At 43.3% G+C, this 21,031-nt stretch overlaps 1 protein-coding gene across 1 annotated transcript in view; it reads right to left on the minus strand.

Annotated features, from left to right (window-relative positions):
• sorl1 (sortilin-related receptor, L(DLR class) A repeats containing) overlaps positions 1-21,031 on the minus strand; it is a 123,034-nt gene that overhangs the window by 77,717 nt on the left and 24,286 nt on the right. Inside the window, exons 2-5 of the mRNA XM_049575786.1 lie at positions 14,457-14,573; positions 10,968-11,102; positions 5,197-5,358; positions 2,860-2,927 (exon numbers count right to left, since the gene is read on the minus strand). Of these exons, the coding sequence (XP_049431743.1) occupies positions 2,860-2,927; positions 5,197-5,358; positions 10,968-11,102; positions 14,457-14,573 (482 nt within the window). The remainder of the gene's footprint in view (positions 1-2,859; positions 2,928-5,196; positions 5,359-10,967; positions 11,103-14,456; positions 14,574-21,031) is intronic.

The raw sequence follows: 21,031 nt of genomic DNA on the forward strand, positions 1-21,031 counted from the left end.
CTCCCACTGAGCAGAGCATTAAAGGGATAGTGCACCCAAAAATGTAAATTCAGCCATTATCTACTCACCCATATGCCGAGGGAGGCTCAGGTGAAGTTTTAGAGTCCTCACATCACTTGCAGAGATCCAAGGGGAGAGGAGGTAGCAACACAACTCCACCTAATGGAGGCTGACGGCGCCCCAGATTCAAACGTCCAAAAACACATAATTGAAACCACAAAATATCTCCATACTGCTCGTCCGTAGTGATCCAAGTGTCCTGAAGCCCCGACATAAAAAGATGTTTGGAAAAACGTCAACTGTTTTTAGCCTCATTGTAGCCTAGATAATGGCTGAATTTTCATTTTTGGGTGCACTATCCCTTTAACAGTGGCAACTACAGATGTTATCCAAAAAATATTTGAATCAACGTCAGTATGTATTTCTGGCACAGTTACAACAGGCACTGCAGATCATAATAAACGTAATGACATAGTAGTCAGGCCTCTGTTAACAGCTCCAAACACACACACACACACACACACACACACACACACACACACACACACACACACACACACACACACAGAAACTGACAAAGTGAAAGTAAACATGAACCACTCCAGCCTTCAGGTTTCGTCCTGTTCACTAACTCAAACAATGAACTCTTTCACTTGCCCTTCCCAAAAGATAAACACAGTTTATCACCACAGTAAATATGATGACAACACTGCTGCCAGCACTCTGATCTATCGATCAACTCAAACACTCTGCTCTGGTTTGTAGTCTCAAGGTTCTGTCAGTGTGTACTGGGCTGCATATCAGAATCACCTCGGGGCCTGAACACCACATGGTGCCTTCTGAAACTCAGGGAATTATCACTATTCTCTGAAATGAATCTCATGTTTGAGCGGCTCATGGTGCTCTAAAACTCATGAAACTTTGCACACACATGTGAAGTGGTGAAAATTCACATCTGATATTAGGTTTATGATTAGGAGTAAAAAAACGGCTCAACAGCACCACCTACCAAATTCCAACAAAGCAAACCCTGAAGCTGGAAAACTTGGCTGGTACATGTTACATCCAAAGACGTACAAAGAAAGTCTCTTGGAGCTGTACCCTAAAGCCAACAGGAAGTCGGCCATTTTGAATTAAATGTGTCATTTTAGTGCATTTTTGGCCACTTCCAGGGGTCGTACTTTAACAAACCCCTCCTAGAGGTTTGATCCGATTGACTTCAAATTTTGTCCGCACCATCTAATGACCTTTCACATCAGAAGATGCTCAGACCTTGAGTTTTCGTCGAACCGTCTGACCATGGCAAGGCATCAAATTCCCATGATTCACCACCAAACAGGAAGTGGTTTGTAGCTCCAGCACACATGGTCCAAGGAGACGTCTCTCTGACTGGATGGTGAAAACATTCAATCACTGCCAGGCTAGGAAACGTGTTAGCATGCTCCTTCCGCCACCATCAAACCTCCAAAGGATCCTCCTTGGGTGTCTTGAACTCCATGTAGGCTTCTTTTTACCCGTGCCCCTGAATTTACGTATGTACATATTTTTGCCCTTTACACAGCTTTCTGTGGTTTACCTGTCAGGTTCCCGCCCCGCTGCAGGACTAATGGGAGGTTCAATAGTTGAGTGGTGCTCCAGAGACAAACCACTACAGATAAATTCTCAATCGGTGGTAAACACTGCAGCTGTATATGTGGGTGGTGTCAGTCATGATGTACTAACACAGTGCGTTGTGCATTTGGAATTTTAAATGGACCACAGAAATGTTGTTAAGTGTTCCCTCGGTCTGAACTGAAGGAAAAGGGCTGCCGCTGGTCTGACGTGCAACTGTCGAGGCATCTGTGACAGGACGAGCCCTGGTGTAGCCTCGTGTACGTACGTGAGGAAGGGCAGGAAAGGTCAGCTGTAGTTGTGAGCCAAACCACAGAGTGTGTTCTCTGCAGGCTCAGAGCAGCAGTTTATGGAGCACATCACAAAGATGCTGTGTTGCATCAGAAGATACGGGGAGCTTTTATGGTGTACAAATGCAGCTCATTACAGTGGAGACGGCCTGTGTTTAGTGCTGCTGCCTCCATTCTGAGCCCCCACCTGTGAACAGGACAGTGATTATCTGTGGATGGGCCCTCGCAGCGTTCACTCTCATGCTGCAATTTGCTGCAACCAGGCAAATAGTTTTTATCTTCACAGTCATCATCATTCTCCAGATTCAGCTGTGTCAGTCTGCAGAGCCGCTGGCTGCCGGTGCAGGACTCTGACCCACGTGACACAGATACAGGAAATGAATTTGAAGTGGGTCGTCTCAGTTTATCAACAGTCTCTGCTGTAACCTCAGGTAAGGTCGGCCATCGCTGGCTGCTTTATAACCTCAGCTGATAAAGTCATTTGCAAACTGCGAGCTCGATGGTATCATAGAGCCAAACAAAAGACAGGAACACTGCAGACAGCAACATCATTCTGAATATGACTGTAATTATTTTCCAGTATCCTATCAACCGGTCATGTTCAGTCTTATGTTTGTCAGTTGTTTGGCTGATGCCCAGGACTTAAAGGTACACAAAGACCCTTTAATATCAATCTGTTTTGTCTGGCATTCTCTGCAAGTTAAATTTCAGACCAATATTTAAAATTTTTTTGACAAGAAATTACTGTAATTAGTCTGAATGTGGAGACGAACTGACTAGAAACATGTTTTATTTAGTGACACTGACTGAGCTGGTATTTTCTGGAAGGTTTTATTTACTCATTCCTTCATTAAGTGAACCATTAACAGCAGCACACACCTCACATACATGTACACACACATATATAACCTTCACTACATACTGTGCTCGTGGTGAGCTGACACAGTGGTTGTCTTACCAAAAGTAGGTCTTCACGTGCTCTTGGATCAACACCCATGTCTCCCCAAAGTCGTCTGATTTCCACAGCTACAAGAGGGGAGAGAGACGGTGCGAGGAGGAGGAGGAGGAGGAGGAGGAGGGGAGGAGGAGGAAGAAGAAGAAGAAGAAGAGGGGGATGGTGCACTGTAAAAATGTAGGTCATGCTCATTCCTTCATTTTGGCTCTTACACATGTCACAGGGAGAACAGTGGAGAGACGTTTTCCGCTATTGTGCTTCAACTGGAGACGAGAAAACCAAAAAAAATCTTCCATGCAAAGAGCTGAGCAGCCAACAGTCTCTCCTCTGGGCCCCGCGCTAATGTACATGAAATATTACATATCACATGGGTGTGGAACATTTGATCGCAGCTCAATAGGTACTAAAAAAATCTGTAAGCACTTCCCACAGATCTGATAGTTAAATCTTTGATCCACCAGTGCATATGTTGGTGTTCTTGCTTATTGTGATGTCATTTCTTGGAGTATTTTTAAATGCTTCATATCTCTAAAATCTGTACAACCTGAGCTATGACATTATGTAAGTCAATAACAAATCATTTCTCAATGTAGAAACATGATCAATAATGAATACTCTGTAAGTTATTTGAACTATGTGCTTTTTAGTTTTTTATGATATGCTAATTTTGATGAGCAGAGTGCAGAGACAGTTTGATAGTTTGATCTGCAGTAGAAATATTTCCCCAGAGCCTACACAGACATGTTTTGGCATTTTATATCCCTGAAATCTAAACAACCTAAAAGCTATAAGCTTATGTGAGTCAATAAATCAGAATATTTCATACAAGAATAAAATAAAGAGTACAGAAAGCAGACATCGACCAGCTTCTCTGCTCCTCTTTTTCGTCATTGCGATGACAACGTGACGGCGCGAAAGACAAAAAGAAAAATAAAAGCTGTAGTTATTAAAGTTTTTATTTCAGAACGACCTTAATCAGGATCATATAAATAACGATATCTCATGGCCACTGCCGCACATTTTCACCATTTTTTGGGCCGTTTGTAACATAACTTGATGATGTCATGGCAAGCAGAGACTATGATGACTTTAAAGGTGGAAGTCTTGGCTCTTAAACACTCTAGCTCTTGTAGTTTTTACTTTAGATCAGTTTTAAACAGGATCATATCAGCCATGATGAGACAATACTGTGGGGTCACCGGGCGTTTTCGTTGTCTTTTGGACAGCTTGTAACAGATCATAATGACGTCATCGCATGCAGACAAAGTGATGGCGCGTAAGACAGAAGTCTAAGCCCTCTCACTCTAACTATTACAGTTCTTATTTTAGAATGATTTTAAATAGGATCATATAAACAACCATCTCTGTCGGCCATGACGGGACAGTGCTGTGGCGTTGCCGTGCATTTTTAACGTCTTTTGGACCATCTGTAGCATAACTTGATGATGTCATGGCACGCGGAGAACACGCCTACACCATAGAGTTAAGTATGAGCTTTCTGTTGCAAAAAGAATGAATGCTCGAGCTCTTAAAGCTTTTATTTTAGATGGATTTTAATCAGGATAATGTAAACAATGATCTCTGTCGGCCATGATGAGACAGTGCTGTGGCGTCACCTCATATTTTCATCGTCTTTAGACTGCTTGTGGCATAATGGAATGACATCATTGAATGTGGACAACGTGAAGGCGCAAAGATGAAGGTCTTAACTTTCTGCTGCAAAAGGAATGAAGGCTCTAGCTATTACAGTTTTTTATTTCAGATCGATTTTAATCAGCATCATGAAAACAACATTCCCTCACGACTGCTCTCCAGAGGTCTGTTTTCAGAGGGTTTGTCTAGTTGCACTAGTGGCAGGAATACTGTGTCTAAACATGAAGCTTCTCACCTGAGATTCCAGCTATAACACAGGACTCTGATGTTAAAGAAAATAGAAAAGCAAGAGTCTGAACAAAGTGACAAAGGTTGATTTCACACCTGTAGTTCAGTTCATTTGGTCGCACCAGAGCGTAAAAACACAATCCATCATTGCATTTTAGTTTTGGTTTGGTTCAGTTGTTTGGTCAATTGACAGCTTTCACACCAGCCTAAACGAACCGTACTAACCGCACAAACTGACCTGAGTTCACTTTAACCAACACAAACAGGTCAGGTGTGAAAGCACCCTAAAAAGCAGAAAGACAGCGCAGCAGCCTTCACACATTAGAAGCGGTCACATGACTCAATTCAACTCGGTTTCATCCTGAATGTCTGAGATATCACACCTGAGACTGGATCATGAAACAATGATGAAACTACACCCTGTGAAGATAAAGATGGCGCTGCAGGTGGAGTCTTTACCTGTTTGTTTGGGTGGGAGCCGTCGTAGCCGAGCACCAGGTTGGATCTTCGGCTGTGGAGCAGCAGGTCTGTGGGTTTGAAGGGCAGTGAGAAGCCCTGCACGCTCTTACAGAAGTCAAAGGTGTTCCACAGGAAGTTGTTGGTGGAGTCCACAAAAAGGTACTGTAGAAGAAGAAGAAGAAGAAGAAGAAGAAGAAGAAGAAGAAGAAGAAGAAGAAGAAGAAGAAGAAGAAGAAGAAGAAGAAGACATTATTTCAGCATTATTTAAAACATAAATACAATGTCTAAGAGATATAACGAGTCTTACATATTTAGAGCTCAATCAACACATGTATTCCCCATCCCTGTTACAAAGTTTGATTATGTAATAGCGCTGTGCTAATCCCACTATTCTCAGCTCGCTTTGATGTGCTGTGTCAGTGTAGTCTCCAAAACCACTCCATTCTGTGTGAGCAGGGAGGAGTGTCGCTGCACACCGACAACAGGCAGGATCACACCAGAAGAAATAAAGACGCTCCCTTAAAAATATCACATCCATGAGGAGGATTTATCGCCTGTTATCCAGACATTAGTCCTGACATTAACATTAAACTCTGAATATTCCTGCGGTCTTTAAAGGGGCGCTCCAGTAATTTGGACTTACATAACGTTAGGAGAATCACAAGAGACAATTTTTTAAAAAGCAGCAGAGGTTTGGGACTTGTTCCCCAAAGTATGGGTCAAACTGCAAATCTGGATCCTGTATCGTGAAACCCTTCATGCCTGATGATACCCATTATTTTAATTTTCTTTTTTCTTAATGATAATAACACATATTTAATAGAATTTAATGTTTACTCATTCATTTTCTTCTTTTAATAACTTGCAAAACAAGCTTATAAATTAGACGTCAGCTGATTTATCCATTTGGCTGATAAATTGGCATCAATAGAAAGTAGTTCAGGCAGGACTTGATGGGCTCAGCTCACATCCCAGCTACATCAGCTGATCTCAAACAGCCCAATCAACTGATGGATCAGCTGACTGATGAAGGGAGTCAGCTGATAGATCACAGGATTCCTGTGAGGTAAGGGAAACGCTTAGTATGCTATTTACAGAGATAGCACTGGCGATCTGAACCGGTCAGTGGTGAGAAAAAAAAAACACTTTTAATGCGCAAACTTATACGGGACGCATTTGCCCCCGTTAGCGTTTTAGCTCGTTTCGCGGCTGCCAGCTGCATCCACCTCCCTCAATACTGAACCAATTTTAGAACGAGTTGTACCTATGAATCATACGCACACATACACATGGGGAAATAGGGCCCAGGTTGAAAAATACCGAAGTTATCCTTTAACATTTTGGTATGTGGTGACACAGCCTACCAATGCCATGTCTAAAGCCAGCTAGAGAGCACCGATGTGCACATGGGATTAAGGACGAGACTAGACAGCAGCTAATCAGCTGGACAGAGCCGCAAATTACTTTAAAGATGAAGGATGGCCGTCACATTTTCGTTGTTAAAAAATATAAAGTCAATGACAAAAGATATTTGGTGAGTGCTTGAATCAGTAACTCTGATGACATCACCATGACACAAGGGTTATTTTCTCGACTAGATCTAGCGCCGCCAAAGAGGACGTTACACAGCTGTTTTCCCAGCCTGAATCGTACGAAACACAACGTGTAAACCAGTTTTATGTGTTAAATTGGCGGAGTGCATCTTAAATCCCTCCACAGGATGATTACAGGACAAACTGAACTCCAGACAGGTGGTGAGTAAATGATCAAATCAGTGCTTTTAGATTTACAGTAGCGATTCCTGTTTGGGTAAAACTCTGTCACGGTATACGATTGTTCCATTAACCTCCATCAAGTGCAGAGAAAACAAGTAACTGAAGCAAACGTCTGCTTACTGTAAGTGTTTCTCAGTTGCTCCACTGATATCTGAATGCAGTGTTGCGGTGCCAGATCACTAATGTACAGCGGAGCTTTGCTAATTCAGTCCCACTGGGAACAGCAGCTGTTCAAGTGTTCAGAGCAGTGCAGTGTACTGAATAATAACTGTGTACCAAGAAGCAAGATGCAGCACTTTGTTAACCTCTGAGCTGGTGCTGACTAATGCTACAGTTAGATTTTCAATATTCTAAAAGTAGTATTGTTGTTCAGGGTTGGTTTGTTTTCTGCCGACTAATACAGAGAGTGATTGTGAATGCATGAACTGAACCAATTAATTCATCTCTTTGCACTGAGGAGCAGTGTTTATCGTGAGCTGCTGAGGTTTCTTTTTGTCTGTTCTCATCCTTATAAAGGTCTTGGACTATTTTAGCATGATCGCTGCCACTTTCGGACTTCAAGCTGGAGTCAACGGGACCTTGGATTTTTTCTGGACTCTGTCATTACATCGCTACAGCCCGACAAACGACCTTGACATAATAATTCAACATTTTGAGAAACGTGCTACATTGCTTTCTACAAGAGTTTGACTAGATGACTGACACCACTGTTCCCCACCACACGCTGCCTGTTCAAGGTGGGAATATCACGCCGTTATGCCACCTCACCATGCTGTACGTAAGGTACAATCGCAGAATGGCGGGACAGAGCGGTCTCGCCTTTAAGCTGCCACGCGAGGTAGTAACAATGCTGAAACGATGTTTGTATAAACAGAATATCCAGCAGGACAGGACAATGGACAGGACGGGTGTGACGTTTTGATGACGCTATGCGTGACACCCACTGTGGGAGTTTTAAAAAGTTTCTGTTAGCAGTTAGCAGCTAACTCAAAGACGAACAGTGGCTGTAAATGTCCACAAATTGGGAAAACAATAAGACTAAAGAGCTCCTTACCCTCCGAGCAGAGGACGAGATCAGCCGCCATATACCAGGGACGTAGATGATTTTTATTGACATATGATGTCATTGTTGTTAATTAAGTGCTGCCAACACGTATGTTTTATGTCACACTAGAGGTCGACACTGTTGTGTTATATGTCACTACTATACAGTACAATACTTCAAAAAATTCAAACTATCCCTTTAAAGCACAGACATTAACATGATATAAATCTTCATATCTCACTCTGGGACAGAGAGCCGATAAGCATATTCCCAAATTGTTTAACTCTTGCTCTGAGTATGTTACACAACAGCTGATGAACAATAAAATATCAGGACGGATCTGTTAACCGTACACAGGGAGGTGACGCCTACACCTTCTTGGCACACGCTGACAAAGTCACAGACATTAAGGATGAGGAAGATATTGAATACAAAGAGAGTCACATATCCAACAGTATTGTGTGACAGGTGCATTTCAGGTCAGATCTCTTGCTCACATGACTGGTTACACAGAACCTGTTAAACTGGCACCTGCTTCAAAACAAGCACAGGTATCTGTCAACATGCAGCGTCATTAACAGCTCGGCAAACACATACAGAAGAAATAAACTTTAAACAGTTTGATTTAAACAGTGACTGAATGATGATGAAGTTTATGCTCTAAAAGTCTGGACTGCAGAGACGTGAGGTGTGAAGGTAAAACCTCTTCACTCCATCATGTCTGCCAGCACACACAGCGAGGCTTTGTTCACATGGTTATCTCTGATTTAATGCAGAATCCTGCTCTTTGTTCTCTCTGCCTATCCTATATTTGTACAGCTCCATTGCTTCATCTCTGTCTGCGTCCTCTTATCCGCACCACCCTCCTCTGCTGTACTCCATCTTCCACTGAACCCACCTGAGCCAGACAAATGACCCCTGACACCCTGTCAGCCCCGTGAAACCATGAGTGTTCTCCACAGACAGCGACTGAGCTTTTATCTTCTCTGCTGTGCTCCCTGCTCCTCTGGCTCACAGCCAGTTCTTCTTGTTGCACATTTCAGATCCATTGGTAGCGTAGGTAGCATGCATTAGCTCTGAGAGCTTAATTACTGTATTATGAGAGCATCGCTGTCTATGGCTCTTTTCACACAGAGATCGCTCTATAGAGGCGCTACACAGTCCTGTCTTTACGCCGCCTTTGAATCTTTACAGAGAACCAAACAACATCAACATCATGATGCTCCAGTGTGTGAATTTAGACAGCATGCCAGCATCGCCAAAGCAAGAGACGCATGACGGCCATGACACACAACAGCGTCCGCCTCTAGTGTGACATAAAACATTCGCATTGGCCGCGTTCGCACGTGTCATTAACAATCATTAACCCTCTCTGTTATGTGGCAGCCAATCTCGTCCTCTCCTCGGAGGGTAAGGAGCTCCTGGACCTCATTGTTTTTCCAATTTGTGATCAGGCTGCATGGTCAATCGTTAAAAGATCGCAATCTTGATTTCTGATGGACAACGATTCTGCAATATTTGCTTTGGATAGTTGCATATTTAAAATGAGTGCTCATTATTTTTCCCTGCCTGCACAAATGCAATTCAAGGCCGACAGACTCTTCCTGAACCTTCGCAAATGCTCAACCAATCAAATTAGCCACAAAGCTACCTGCAAGGTCAGGCCAGGTTGCCGCAAAGATTGCCAACTCTTTGGTCGTGGTTATGCAGGAGGCAGACATAAGCCTAGCATGTAGCTTTTCTAACGTGCAGTAGTGCTACTGTACATGTATGTTAGCTCTACCGGAGATATTCAGGATTTTCCCCGCCATGATGGATTTGGCTAGGTTCGTAGGAATGTAAAACAATGTGGAGAGCATTTGGACCAGTCAATGCACAGGATGGTACCGTTAGCTATCATGATGACTTGCTAGTATAATCCACCACAGTGAAGCAGGCGAGCCCCCTTGATAAGTGAACTTTGGTAAACCACCAGCCAAAACTTGTAAATTTTTACAGGAAAGAAATGCAGTAGTCTGGTGCAAGAGCAAATTCGAGATCCCAATTCTTACAGCAAAAAACTGTGATTCTTGTTTTATCAAGAATCTTGCAGCGCAAATTTGCAGACATTTTTGGTCACTGCACGACTTCTGGAGTTAGCTGCTAACTGCTACTAGCAACTTTTTAAATCTCCTGGCAGGGGCTCACACAAATAACAAGTCATCAAAACGTCAAACTCATCCTGGCAACTGTCCCTTTTACACAGACGTTGTTTCGGTGCTGTTACTACCTCGGATGCTGGCTTGAAGACGAGAAAAACGATCCATAATTGTACCCTTTGAATGGCGAGGGAGCATGATGGCATGAAATTCCTGCCTTCAACAGTCAATGTAAAAGAGGCTCATCTGAACCTCTTACCAAACTTCATTCAAACTCTCAAACTCTTGATGGAAAAAAATGCTAAAGCACATACAGCCAGCAGCAGCAGCGACCCACCGTCCAACGCCAGCACACCTTGAAGACAGAAACAGACGGCTCGGCGGGGACGAAGCACCTGCTGCAGCTACCCAACATGCCGGCTGCGGTCATTTTGACTTGACCAACAGACTTCACTACAAGCTGATTGGCTGTTGAAACAGGTGACGTGCTTTAAAACCAGCCGCCGGCCATTTGACCAGCTGAGTGTCAGGTGACACCATCAGCCGGCTTGAGTCGAGCTCAGACCAGCCAGTTCACACCACTGACACTTTTCTCTGCAACGATTTCGTCTCGTCGTGAATCTTTGGTCTTAACTGGGCTTTAAGGGTTCATGCAGTTCTTCTGAGTTTCCCCTCACACACTGTACCTGGTGTTAGATGTGTTAATGCTGCTGACATGATAATTCCAGTCTCATCTACAGAGACGACGCCACTGTACATTTCACCTCGTTTTCATCACTTCCCCATCAGCAGTGCCCTGGAGCAGTAACTTACCCTCCTGTTGTCTGCAGGGCTGTGGTAGAACTGGGAGATGACCTGCTTGCTGCCGTCCTTCGCCTTGACCCCTGAGAGCTGGAACTTATCTGAGACCAGTGTGAAAGTGGTCCCATAGTCGTAGGACACATAGACCTGGAGACAGAGACGGAGGAGGGAGTAATCAACAACTGCACCTTGTGGTTCATGATGACTACAATAAACATAACTCTGGATTACAGCCTGTATATTTGTGCTGAGTGATTAATAGTTTTTAGATATATATTTATCTAAACTTTGACAGATATATTACATAATTAAGAAGAAGAAGATGTACTTTATTGATCCCTGAGGGGAAAAATCAATGTTTTCATTCTGTTGTCATACACACAGGCCTGAAACACACACACACACACACGCACACAGACAGGACCTGTACATGCATTAAATGGAGAGATGTCAGAGCGAGAGGGCTGTCCATGGACTGGCGCCCCGAGCAGTTTGGGTTCAGGGCCCTGCTCAGGGTCAGACAGATGTGAACTGGCATCTGTCCAGGTACCAGTTCACACTTCATATTTGGTGTGGACAGGGACTTGAGCCGGTGACCCTCCAGTTTCCATCCCAGGCCCCTATGGACTGAGCTACTGCCACCCCTGTGTCTTAACAAGCAAATGAAAGCAGTAGAAACGGTTGTGTGCCGCCAAGCACCGGTCAAGCTGCACTTACAGTTTACATCCATGTCTGTAAAAACATTGATTTGGGACTAACGCACATTGCAACGTTGATGCCGAAACAATATCTCTTGCAGCCCTAAGTTGGCGCATATTAGAGTTATGTTATGTCAACGGCTAACTTACAGGAAATAAATCTGCCATTACGTCACAATTAAATTCATTACAAGCAACAAAATTCCGTGAGTTGTGCTGAATTTTAAATGATTTTTATTGCGGACACACAACCAAAAACACAAAATGCCTCCAGCCACAGCTATCACTGGAGCTGAGGCATAAAAACACTTAAAACCACTGAACTGCAATTATTTAGAAAAGCTGCAGTGAAATTCTGCATTTCATGCCGCAACAATTCCCAGAAAAACCCACAAAATCCTGAAGGGACATGATGTCATCATGAGGTAACGTACATGTGCTGAGGTTAAAGGACTGGTCTGGAACATGAGAGTGTGAAATTACAAGACTCTTCCAGACTTTCCGGCATAAAAAGATGTTTCATGTGGAAGACGGTTATATTTAAGGTTATTTAAAAATCAGTGTGATGACGGGCTGAATGACTTCATAGATTTCATCGTTTCACTGTCATACAAAGGGGAAATAAATAACAACCAATACAAAACAAATAACAACAAAAAAACACAGCAGTATTGGACCAGAATGTCCCATCGGTGCATCCCTTCAGATGACTGTTTCAGTCTAAATGAATCAATGTTGGTATTGGCCTTAAGCCCCATTTTGCAGCAGAAACGCCTAAAATGACATACCCACATTCAAATGACTGTAGCTTCTGAACCGCTCTGACTACATGCATGCATGAGGTCTTGCCAGAAAGAAAACTCCTTGCAGTTTCTTGTGAAAGTGTCAGAAACACTCTAGGTGATACAGAGACAGAGTAATGGGCCTCTGAAGTCAGTAAAAAATTGAAGATTTTGCCTAAAATAAAATAAAAATGTGTTTCAGGATGAATAACTGTCTGTGGCTTCATCTGAGCAGGTAAATGACACATTGGGGGGATGTAGGCACACTATCAATGAACACTTGTTTCAAATTTGAAGAAGACTGCTCAAAGTATGACCATTCTACAGTGTTTTTACCATGAAAAGATCCAGGCGGAGCTCCACATGACAAGTGGGTCACTCGGCTTCAAAACTGTACTATCAGTGATCAAACAACACTCAGCCAGCTTCAGACATTGTACCTTATTGAAATCAGGTGTGATTATGATAGCTGATGTTGTTTATGACACAGAAACACCATCAAATATCACCAAATAAAGCCATATGAAACGTGAAAGTTATGATCCCACTTTCTAGACGGTATATCTCAGCCAAAAATAGTGGTAGGAGTGAGACTCTTACCTTTTATAAAACAGCTACGTGCCCGCTAACAGCTACACATAAGATCGCGAGTAATCCTTTAACTTTTCCCATCAAAAAACGTCATGACATGACTTGTCACCACTCATCGTGATTTTGGACTTTGTGTGTTTAGGCTGCTCTGGTGCGAAATACATAATAAATAAAAGAAAAACAATATTATTTTTGAAAAGTCGAGAGCTTCCTGAATCCGGCAATACCAAACATCACATGGTTTGATGACGCAGTGCGCCTGGGAGATACCATTTAACAGAGGAGGGGGGGAGCGAGGACGTCGGCGTCCTGGCGGAGTTAGAGAGGTTAAAAACCTCCTGATAAGTAAACTATTTAACAACAATAATAAGAAATATAAACTTTATTGATACAGCACCTTTCATTCAAGAAATGCAGCAGAGACAGCACTATAAGCACCGAGTGCCTCATACGAAAACAGACGAAAAAAAATCAGGCAATTCAGTATGACAGGACATTAATAAACAGTTTAAAACAACGATTAACTGTTTCATTTAAATGTGGTGCTGATTTGAGATCCTTTGAATCTAAATCTCACGTTGTATTTCTTCTTGTGTCTCCTTTTAGGCCTGTGACACGATTAACCAAAATAAGCGTCTTTCAGATTAACCCCCGAGCGTCTTCTCAAGAGTTAACCTCACCCGTCTGTGCCGGGTATGGCGCACAGCTGCCCCAGAATCTACCACCCAGACCTCGCCACAGTCTTTCTCCGTCAGATCGACCACTGATCAAAGCAAAACCATGAATCTTAAAATCATGAAGAGATCAGCACATTAAATAAATCATCATAAATGAGAGAATTGTAAAACCATAAATCATAAAATCAAGTAAGATCCAACATTTTAAAAGAGCCGCAGCAGCATGAGGCGTAAAATGAAAGTGTTTCAGAGCTGTTAAAGGCTGAAGTGACGAGAGTTAAGAGAGTTTATGTGTTTTAACTTTTCTTTTCTCAGACAGCTGTGAGAGCTGATGAAAAGCACAGCGGCCCAGGTGGAGGAGTCAACACACAAACAGATAAAGACGAGACATGCTATGTTCAATGACTGTGCTTCAGGCTCTTAGCTTTTTCCTAAGTGTGTGTGTGTGTGTGTGTGTGTGTGTGTGTGTGTGTGTGTGTGGGTGTGTTAATGTAGCAGATGGAGGGCTTAATCTGTGGCTCAACAATCATAACATCACCAGAAACATGAGAAACATGTTAGACAAGTGTGAACACACACACCTTCTGCTGCGCTGCTGATTTATTGAGGCAGTTTAGTGAATAAGATTCAGCAGACGAGGAGGATGAAGACAGGTGAGACACTGTGAACACTGGGAGGTCAGCGCAGACCTTAAAGACCATGGAGGTCCTGGTTTTAGCTGTCATATACGTGAGTGTGTTCAGGTTTACTTACAGAGCTGGTTTTGGGCCCAGTGGCTCCGGCGCTGTCTCGAGCCAAGGCTACGATGACATTGCTCTTCTCTCCGGCCCAGTGGACCACCATCTGGTTGTGGGAGTCGTTCAGGTTGGCCTGCAGGACGAGAGAGGTTGAATTAAACATAGTGCTCAGAGACAAGACACTGAAACAGAGATACACTAGACAGCAATGAACAAGAGTCACCAATTCAGTGTCTGACAAAATGTCTCCCCTTCTGTTCCTGAGATATGATGCTGACGAATGGACAGAAAGGTGTTTCATGTAGAACATGATGATGTCACAGTGAAGTTGACCTTTGACCTTTTGGTTATAAAATGCCATCACTTCATCGTTTTATCCTGTTAGACATCTGTGTCAAGTTTTGTCATAATCAGCTGATGAATTCTTCAGTTTTGGCCGAAAACATGTTTTGTAAGGTCACCCTGAACCACGAAAATCTAATCAGTTCATTTTTGGATCCAAGTGGACGTTTGTGCCAAATTTGAAAAAAAAAAAATGGTATTCTTGAGATATCAAGTTCACGAAAACGAGATGGACACGACTGACTTTGGCCTTTGACCACCAAATTTAAATCAGTCCATTGTTAAGTCCAAGTGGATATTTTTGCCACAATTTAAGTATTACCCTAAAGGTGTTCTGAGATACTACATTCACAAGAATGAGACAAACAAGGTCACAGTGACTTTGACCTTTGAACTTCAACCACCAAAATGTCATTTCATTCAGTTCATCGTTGGGTCCAAGTGGACATTTGTGCCACATTTGAAAGACAAAAAAACCCTTCAAGATGTTTTTCAGATATCAGCCTAAAAAGAATGATGTGGATGCAAGGTCACAGTGACCTTGACCTTTGATCTTCAACCACCAAAATTTAATCAGCTCATTGTCGCTTTCAAGTGATAGTTTGTGCCAAATAAAAAAAAAAAAAAAATCCCTCAAAGTGTTCTTGAGATTTTGTGTTCACAAGAATGGGACGGACAAGGTCACAATGACCATGAACATGACCTCTGACCAACAAATCCACCATCCAACATTCACCAAATGGATGTTTGTGCCAAGCTTACAGGAGAAACGACCGCTGTGAGTTCTCACTGTTTGGTTATTTGCCGCAACCGGACCTTTAAAACAGAGAACGCCAACACTAGCTTCTTCTCTCTGTAACGCAGCGTGAACGCAGCATGAACACAGCAGTGAGCGCTCTCAGTCAGACTCAGCAGGTGTTGAAATAACATCAACAAATGAAAGTTAATGCTAACCCCACCACCACCAACACAACACCTCACCTCACCCCCCCCACTGAGGCCTGTGAAGATTATTTGAATGTTCTAGCTCAATAAAATCACACAAATCATTAAATTCACATTACAAAATAATTCCGATTTGAATTATTAGATCATTATAAAATTATAGTCTTGTATTTGATTAAAAAAAAAAACTTATAAAAAACAATATTTGCATTATATTGCTCAATGCTAATTCCTTTTTAATATCTGTTAATGGATCCTTAATTCATTTTTCTAAAAACGTAATGTACCATGATACACTGATATTGTGAAATTAATTACACGCCACACTTTGGTGTTAAAATAAAGAAAAATAAAGCCCATTCTTATTGTCGCTGTGAATATGTTTCATACTCGGGGAGGACGAGGAGAACAAATCAGCCCGATCTGCTGGCAGTCACGGGAACAGATTCAGACACCTCATCAGTTAAACATATGGCCTGAATCAGAGGCTGCGGCAGACGGCAGTGACTTGTGTCGTACAGTGAAACCTCAGACGTAAAGTCATAGTAATGACTCAAGAGTCAAGTCACTTTCGGAATTAAAGACATAATAATTTTCTGTCTTCAACCGCCCAGCTGTCAGACTAAAACACTGTAAAGACATAACGATCAGGAGCAGCTGAAGCAGCCCTCGAGGAGTGAGGACACCTTGCTCAGGTATGCAAACACACGAGGCCACGACCTGAGATAATCTCATGTTGTAGAGTGTCAGAGCAGTTTAAAAAACAAATCATATCAAATAACCAAATCCATCAACTTTCTGCATATAGTTTAGTGACTGACAATGTTATGAAAACTCTGCAGTAAATCCCTCAGAATTTCAGCTCATTGTTTTGGTTTTCACAGGCGTGGTCGTCTGTTGACGAGGTGCCGAGCGACACATTCAGTTTGTGCTGGGGTGGCACTTGACGCATGTCACATGACACAGTGTGTGCTTTCAGCTTCAGGCCCCAATCACATGGAAAGTGTTTTGCAGGTTCCAAAACATGAGACGCACCGCACTGCCCATTTTTTTTTTGAATGGCATTAGTAAAAATAAAAAAATTTAAAAAACGCTTGCTGTACTGGACTATCTCATTATTACCTCCGCCAAGGAGATAATGTTTTCGCCGGCGTTGGTCTGTTTGTTTGTCTGTTGGTCTGTTTGTCTGTTTGTTTGTTTGTTCGTCTGCAAAATAACTCAAAAAATTCTCAATGGATTTTGATGAAATTATGAAATGAGACAGATGCAAGATCACAGTGACCTTGGCCTTTGACCATTAAATTCAAATCAGTTCACTGTTAGGCCGAGGTGGAAGTTGTTGCCACATTTTAAGTATTTCCCTCAAGGTGTTTTTGAGATATCAGGTTCACAGAATGAGACGGACGCAAGGTCACAGTGACCTTGACCTTTGACTGCCAAAATCGAATCAGTTAACTGTTGAATCATTGAGTCCAAGTGGACTCAACAATAAACACTTGAATAAAATCACTCAAGTTGTCTTGGGATATCATGTCCATGAGATTGGGATGGACACAAGGTCACAGTAACCTTAACCTATATCCTCTGACCACCAAAATCACCAGTTAAACATTGAGTGTTTGAGTCCATTTGTATAAAATGCCTCAAGGCATTCTTCAGATATTGCGTCCACAAGAATGGGACAAACAGACGGACAACACGAAAACATAATGCCTCCTGCTACAGCTATCACCGGCGTGGAGGCGTAATAACCTGGCACACAGACCTTTAACCATATCAGTACCTGTTCTAATGAGGCTCTAACAGTATGTGCATATGTGTCTGTACAGCATGTCTGTATTCATGTAAAGGGTGGAGATACAATGACTTGCTGTAACACAAACTAATTCCCCAGTCGCAGCACCTCCCATCGGGCTCATAGATCAATGAAAAGAAATGGGCTATTTCATCTTTTTCATTGTCACTGCCTCACCATCTCATCTCCGTGCTGCTTTCCTTCCCTTATCTTTTATTGATGAACGTATGAGGGGGCAGGCTTCTGAAAGGGGCTCTTTTTTGCTTCAAAGGCTTTTCTTGCACTTTCCTCGCGACTCTCACCGCGGAGTAAACAACAAATATCTCTGCTGCACCCGTCAGCTGTGATCAGACGCAGCCCCCAACCCACTTCTGATCTGCATTTTCTACTATCACAACAATGATGCGGACGGCGGTGCCAAACGCTGGCATCGTGATAGCATGAGGAGTTTAATCAAATATTCAGCCTGAAACATTTTAACAGCTGCTGGCAGAGCTACGTGCGCTGCCGGGCCTGTTATGTTGTTAACGTTCGACAATAATCTTACAGGGAGAAAGGCATCAAAGGAAAGGCTGAGACGTTAATATCACCACCCACAGAGGCCTCAAAAATCTATAAAGGAATCCAGCAACAACACACTTTGTGTTTTGGTTAAGGGGGTGGGTGATTCTGGAGAATAACACTTTATTACAGAAAAGCTCCTGGAAAGATTCAAACATCAGACTGCTGATGTAGAAAAGAAATCTAAATGTGGATATTTCCTTTAGCATGATGCTCAAGTTGCCAGACGACAGCAGAGCCAACACTCTGCAGGACCAGACTGCATGTCGCCACAAAGACACAAGTTGAAGCTTTTCCTGATGTAACGTCCAACAAAGGAACAACTATGAGCCGCTGTCATGAAGCCAGCTTCACTGATACACAACTTTCTCTTCCAGCTCTTGCTTTAGTCATCAGCCTCCTCCTCCTCCTCCTCCTCTCCATCTTCCTCAGTCTGCCTCCCTCAGGGCCGCCTCAGTAAAAGCCAGGGCTGTCTCTCAGGCCGAGGTGTTGCAGCAGTAAATCTCTGCATTTTAGGCCTCATTGGCTGCCGTGCGAACGGGCCAAAACGGTGCCAGCGGCTCTGCAGACTGACACAGCTGAATCTGGAGAATGATGATGACTGTGAAGATAAAAACTATTTGCCTGGTTGCAGCAAATTGCAGCATGAGAGTGAACGCTGCGAGGGCCCATCCACAGATAATCACTGTCCTGTTCACAGGTGGGGGCTCAGAATGGAGGCAGCAGCACTAAACACAGGCCGTCTCCACTGTAATGAGCTGCATTTGTACACCATAAAAGCTCCCCGTATCTTCTGATGCAACACAGCATCTTTGTGATGTGCTCCATAAACTGCTGCTCTGAGCCTGCAGAGAACACACTCTGTGGTTTGGCTCACAACTACAGCTGACCTTTCCTGCCCTTCCTCACGTACGTACACGAGGCTACACCAGGGCTCGTCCTGTCACAGATGCCTCGACAGTTGCACGTCAGACCAGCGGCAGCCCTTTTCCTTCAGTTCAGACCGAGGGAACACTTAACAACATTTCTGTGGTCCATTTAAAATTCCAAATGCACAACGCACTGTGTTAGTACATCATGACTGACACCACCCACATATACAGCTACAGTGTTTACCACCAGTTGAGAATTTATCTGTGGTGGTTTGTCTCTGGAGCACCACTCAACTATTGAACCTCCCATTAGTCCTGCAGCGGGGCGGGAACCTGACGGGTAAACCACAGAAAGCTGTGTAAAGGGCAAAAATATGTACATACGTAAATTCAGGGGCACGGGTAAAAATGAACTACATGCAGCCGTGCAGTGGGTGAGAACAAAAATATATTTTTCAGAATAAAAGAAAGTAAAAAGCTGTGCAGCATATGTGTAATATTCTAACATCTAAATCACTACTATCAAGCTGCAGGTCCTTTTATTTTGAAAGTCAGTGACACCAGTGTAACCTTTGACCCCGTGGTCACATTGGTCACCGACATGGAGGACTCCAGCCATGAAACTTTGCAGCCCGAGGATGAGGTGGCAGCCTACATGGAGTTCAGATCCTTTGGAGGTTTGATGGTGGTGGAAGGAGCATGCTAACATGTTTCCGAACCTGGCAGTGATTGAATGTTTTCACCATCCAGTCAAAGAGACGTCCAATTCAAGAACGGAGAACCAGCTTCATGTGAGGGACTGGAGCCTGGGGGGGCTTTGATCACAAGTTCAGGTCAAGTCCTGGATTCACTCGTACCTCACCAACCGACATCAGTTCATCAGTATAAACAACTGCACCTCCCCCACCGCTCCCCTGTCCCAAGGTGTCCCCCAGGGGTCGATGCTTGGTCCCCTCTTCTTCATCCTCTACATGCTCCCCCTTGGCAACATCATCCGTCGTCACGGCCTCCAGTTCCACTGCTACGCCAGCGACATCCAACTGTACATCTCCACCAAAGCCATCACCAACACCACCCACTCCACACTCACCAACTGTCTCACTGAAATAAAATCATGGATGCAAACAAACTATCTCCAACTGAACAGTGACAAATCAGACATAATCATCATTGACCCCACATCCCGCACCAAAGCCACCCACAATCTCAGCCTCACCTTCGATAACTGCACTCTGTCTCCCTCACCACACCCGCAACCTAGGAATCATCTTCGACAGCCAGCTAAAGTTTAGTCTCGCCACCAGACAATCAGAGATCTCCGCCTTCTGATAGTCTGGGGACACTCCTTTCTAAAGTGTGTTTAACACACTGACGAAAACGGCCGGCAACAAAGCAACGCCTCTTGCATTTTTGAAAAGGACACGCCTTCTCAGAAATGTGCGCTCTCCCTTTTCTCGTCCGCAAGGAAACAAACACACAGAGAGCTTGAAAATGGATGCCGAGAGATTAAACTCCGTTTTATCAAACATGTGCTCATCCGTGAAGAAAATATTTTTTCCAGCGGATGTCTTAGTTACAACATGATTGAGCTAACTGGAGTAGTTTCATGTCGTATCCGACAACGGGAGGCTTTTAACAGATGACGTCCTGATGTTAGCGTTGCTGCTGCTGTTAGCTGTCCCTGTCAGCTGCAGCCACTGATGCTCTCTAGACATTGTGAATAAATACCACACATAGCAACACAAAACTTCTTTGCTAGCTCAATCATGTTGTAACTAAGATATCTGCTGGAAAAAATATTTTGTTCACGGACCATTTAATGAGTTATTACCTATTACAGACACCGCTAACGGCTAAGAAATAGTAATGTTTGTTCAATCATTGTGTTTATAGACTTTACAAACATCGGATTAGTCTAAACGGTGATACAGTGATGTGAAAAATGTGATATGTATATACGTATAGCTAAAAGCTCTGCTGGTTTTCTACCTGGAAGTATTTGTAAACAACAAGGCGATTCCCTCTATAGTCCGGCCGGACGGATGAGTCATGGCCTTGTAAAAGATTATGTTTGTT

Source organism: Epinephelus fuscoguttatus, linkage group LG5, assembly GCF_011397635.1.
Source record: "Epinephelus fuscoguttatus linkage group LG5, E.fuscoguttatus.final_Chr_v1".
NCBI lineage: Eukaryota > Metazoa > Chordata > Actinopteri > Perciformes > Serranidae > Epinephelus > Epinephelus fuscoguttatus.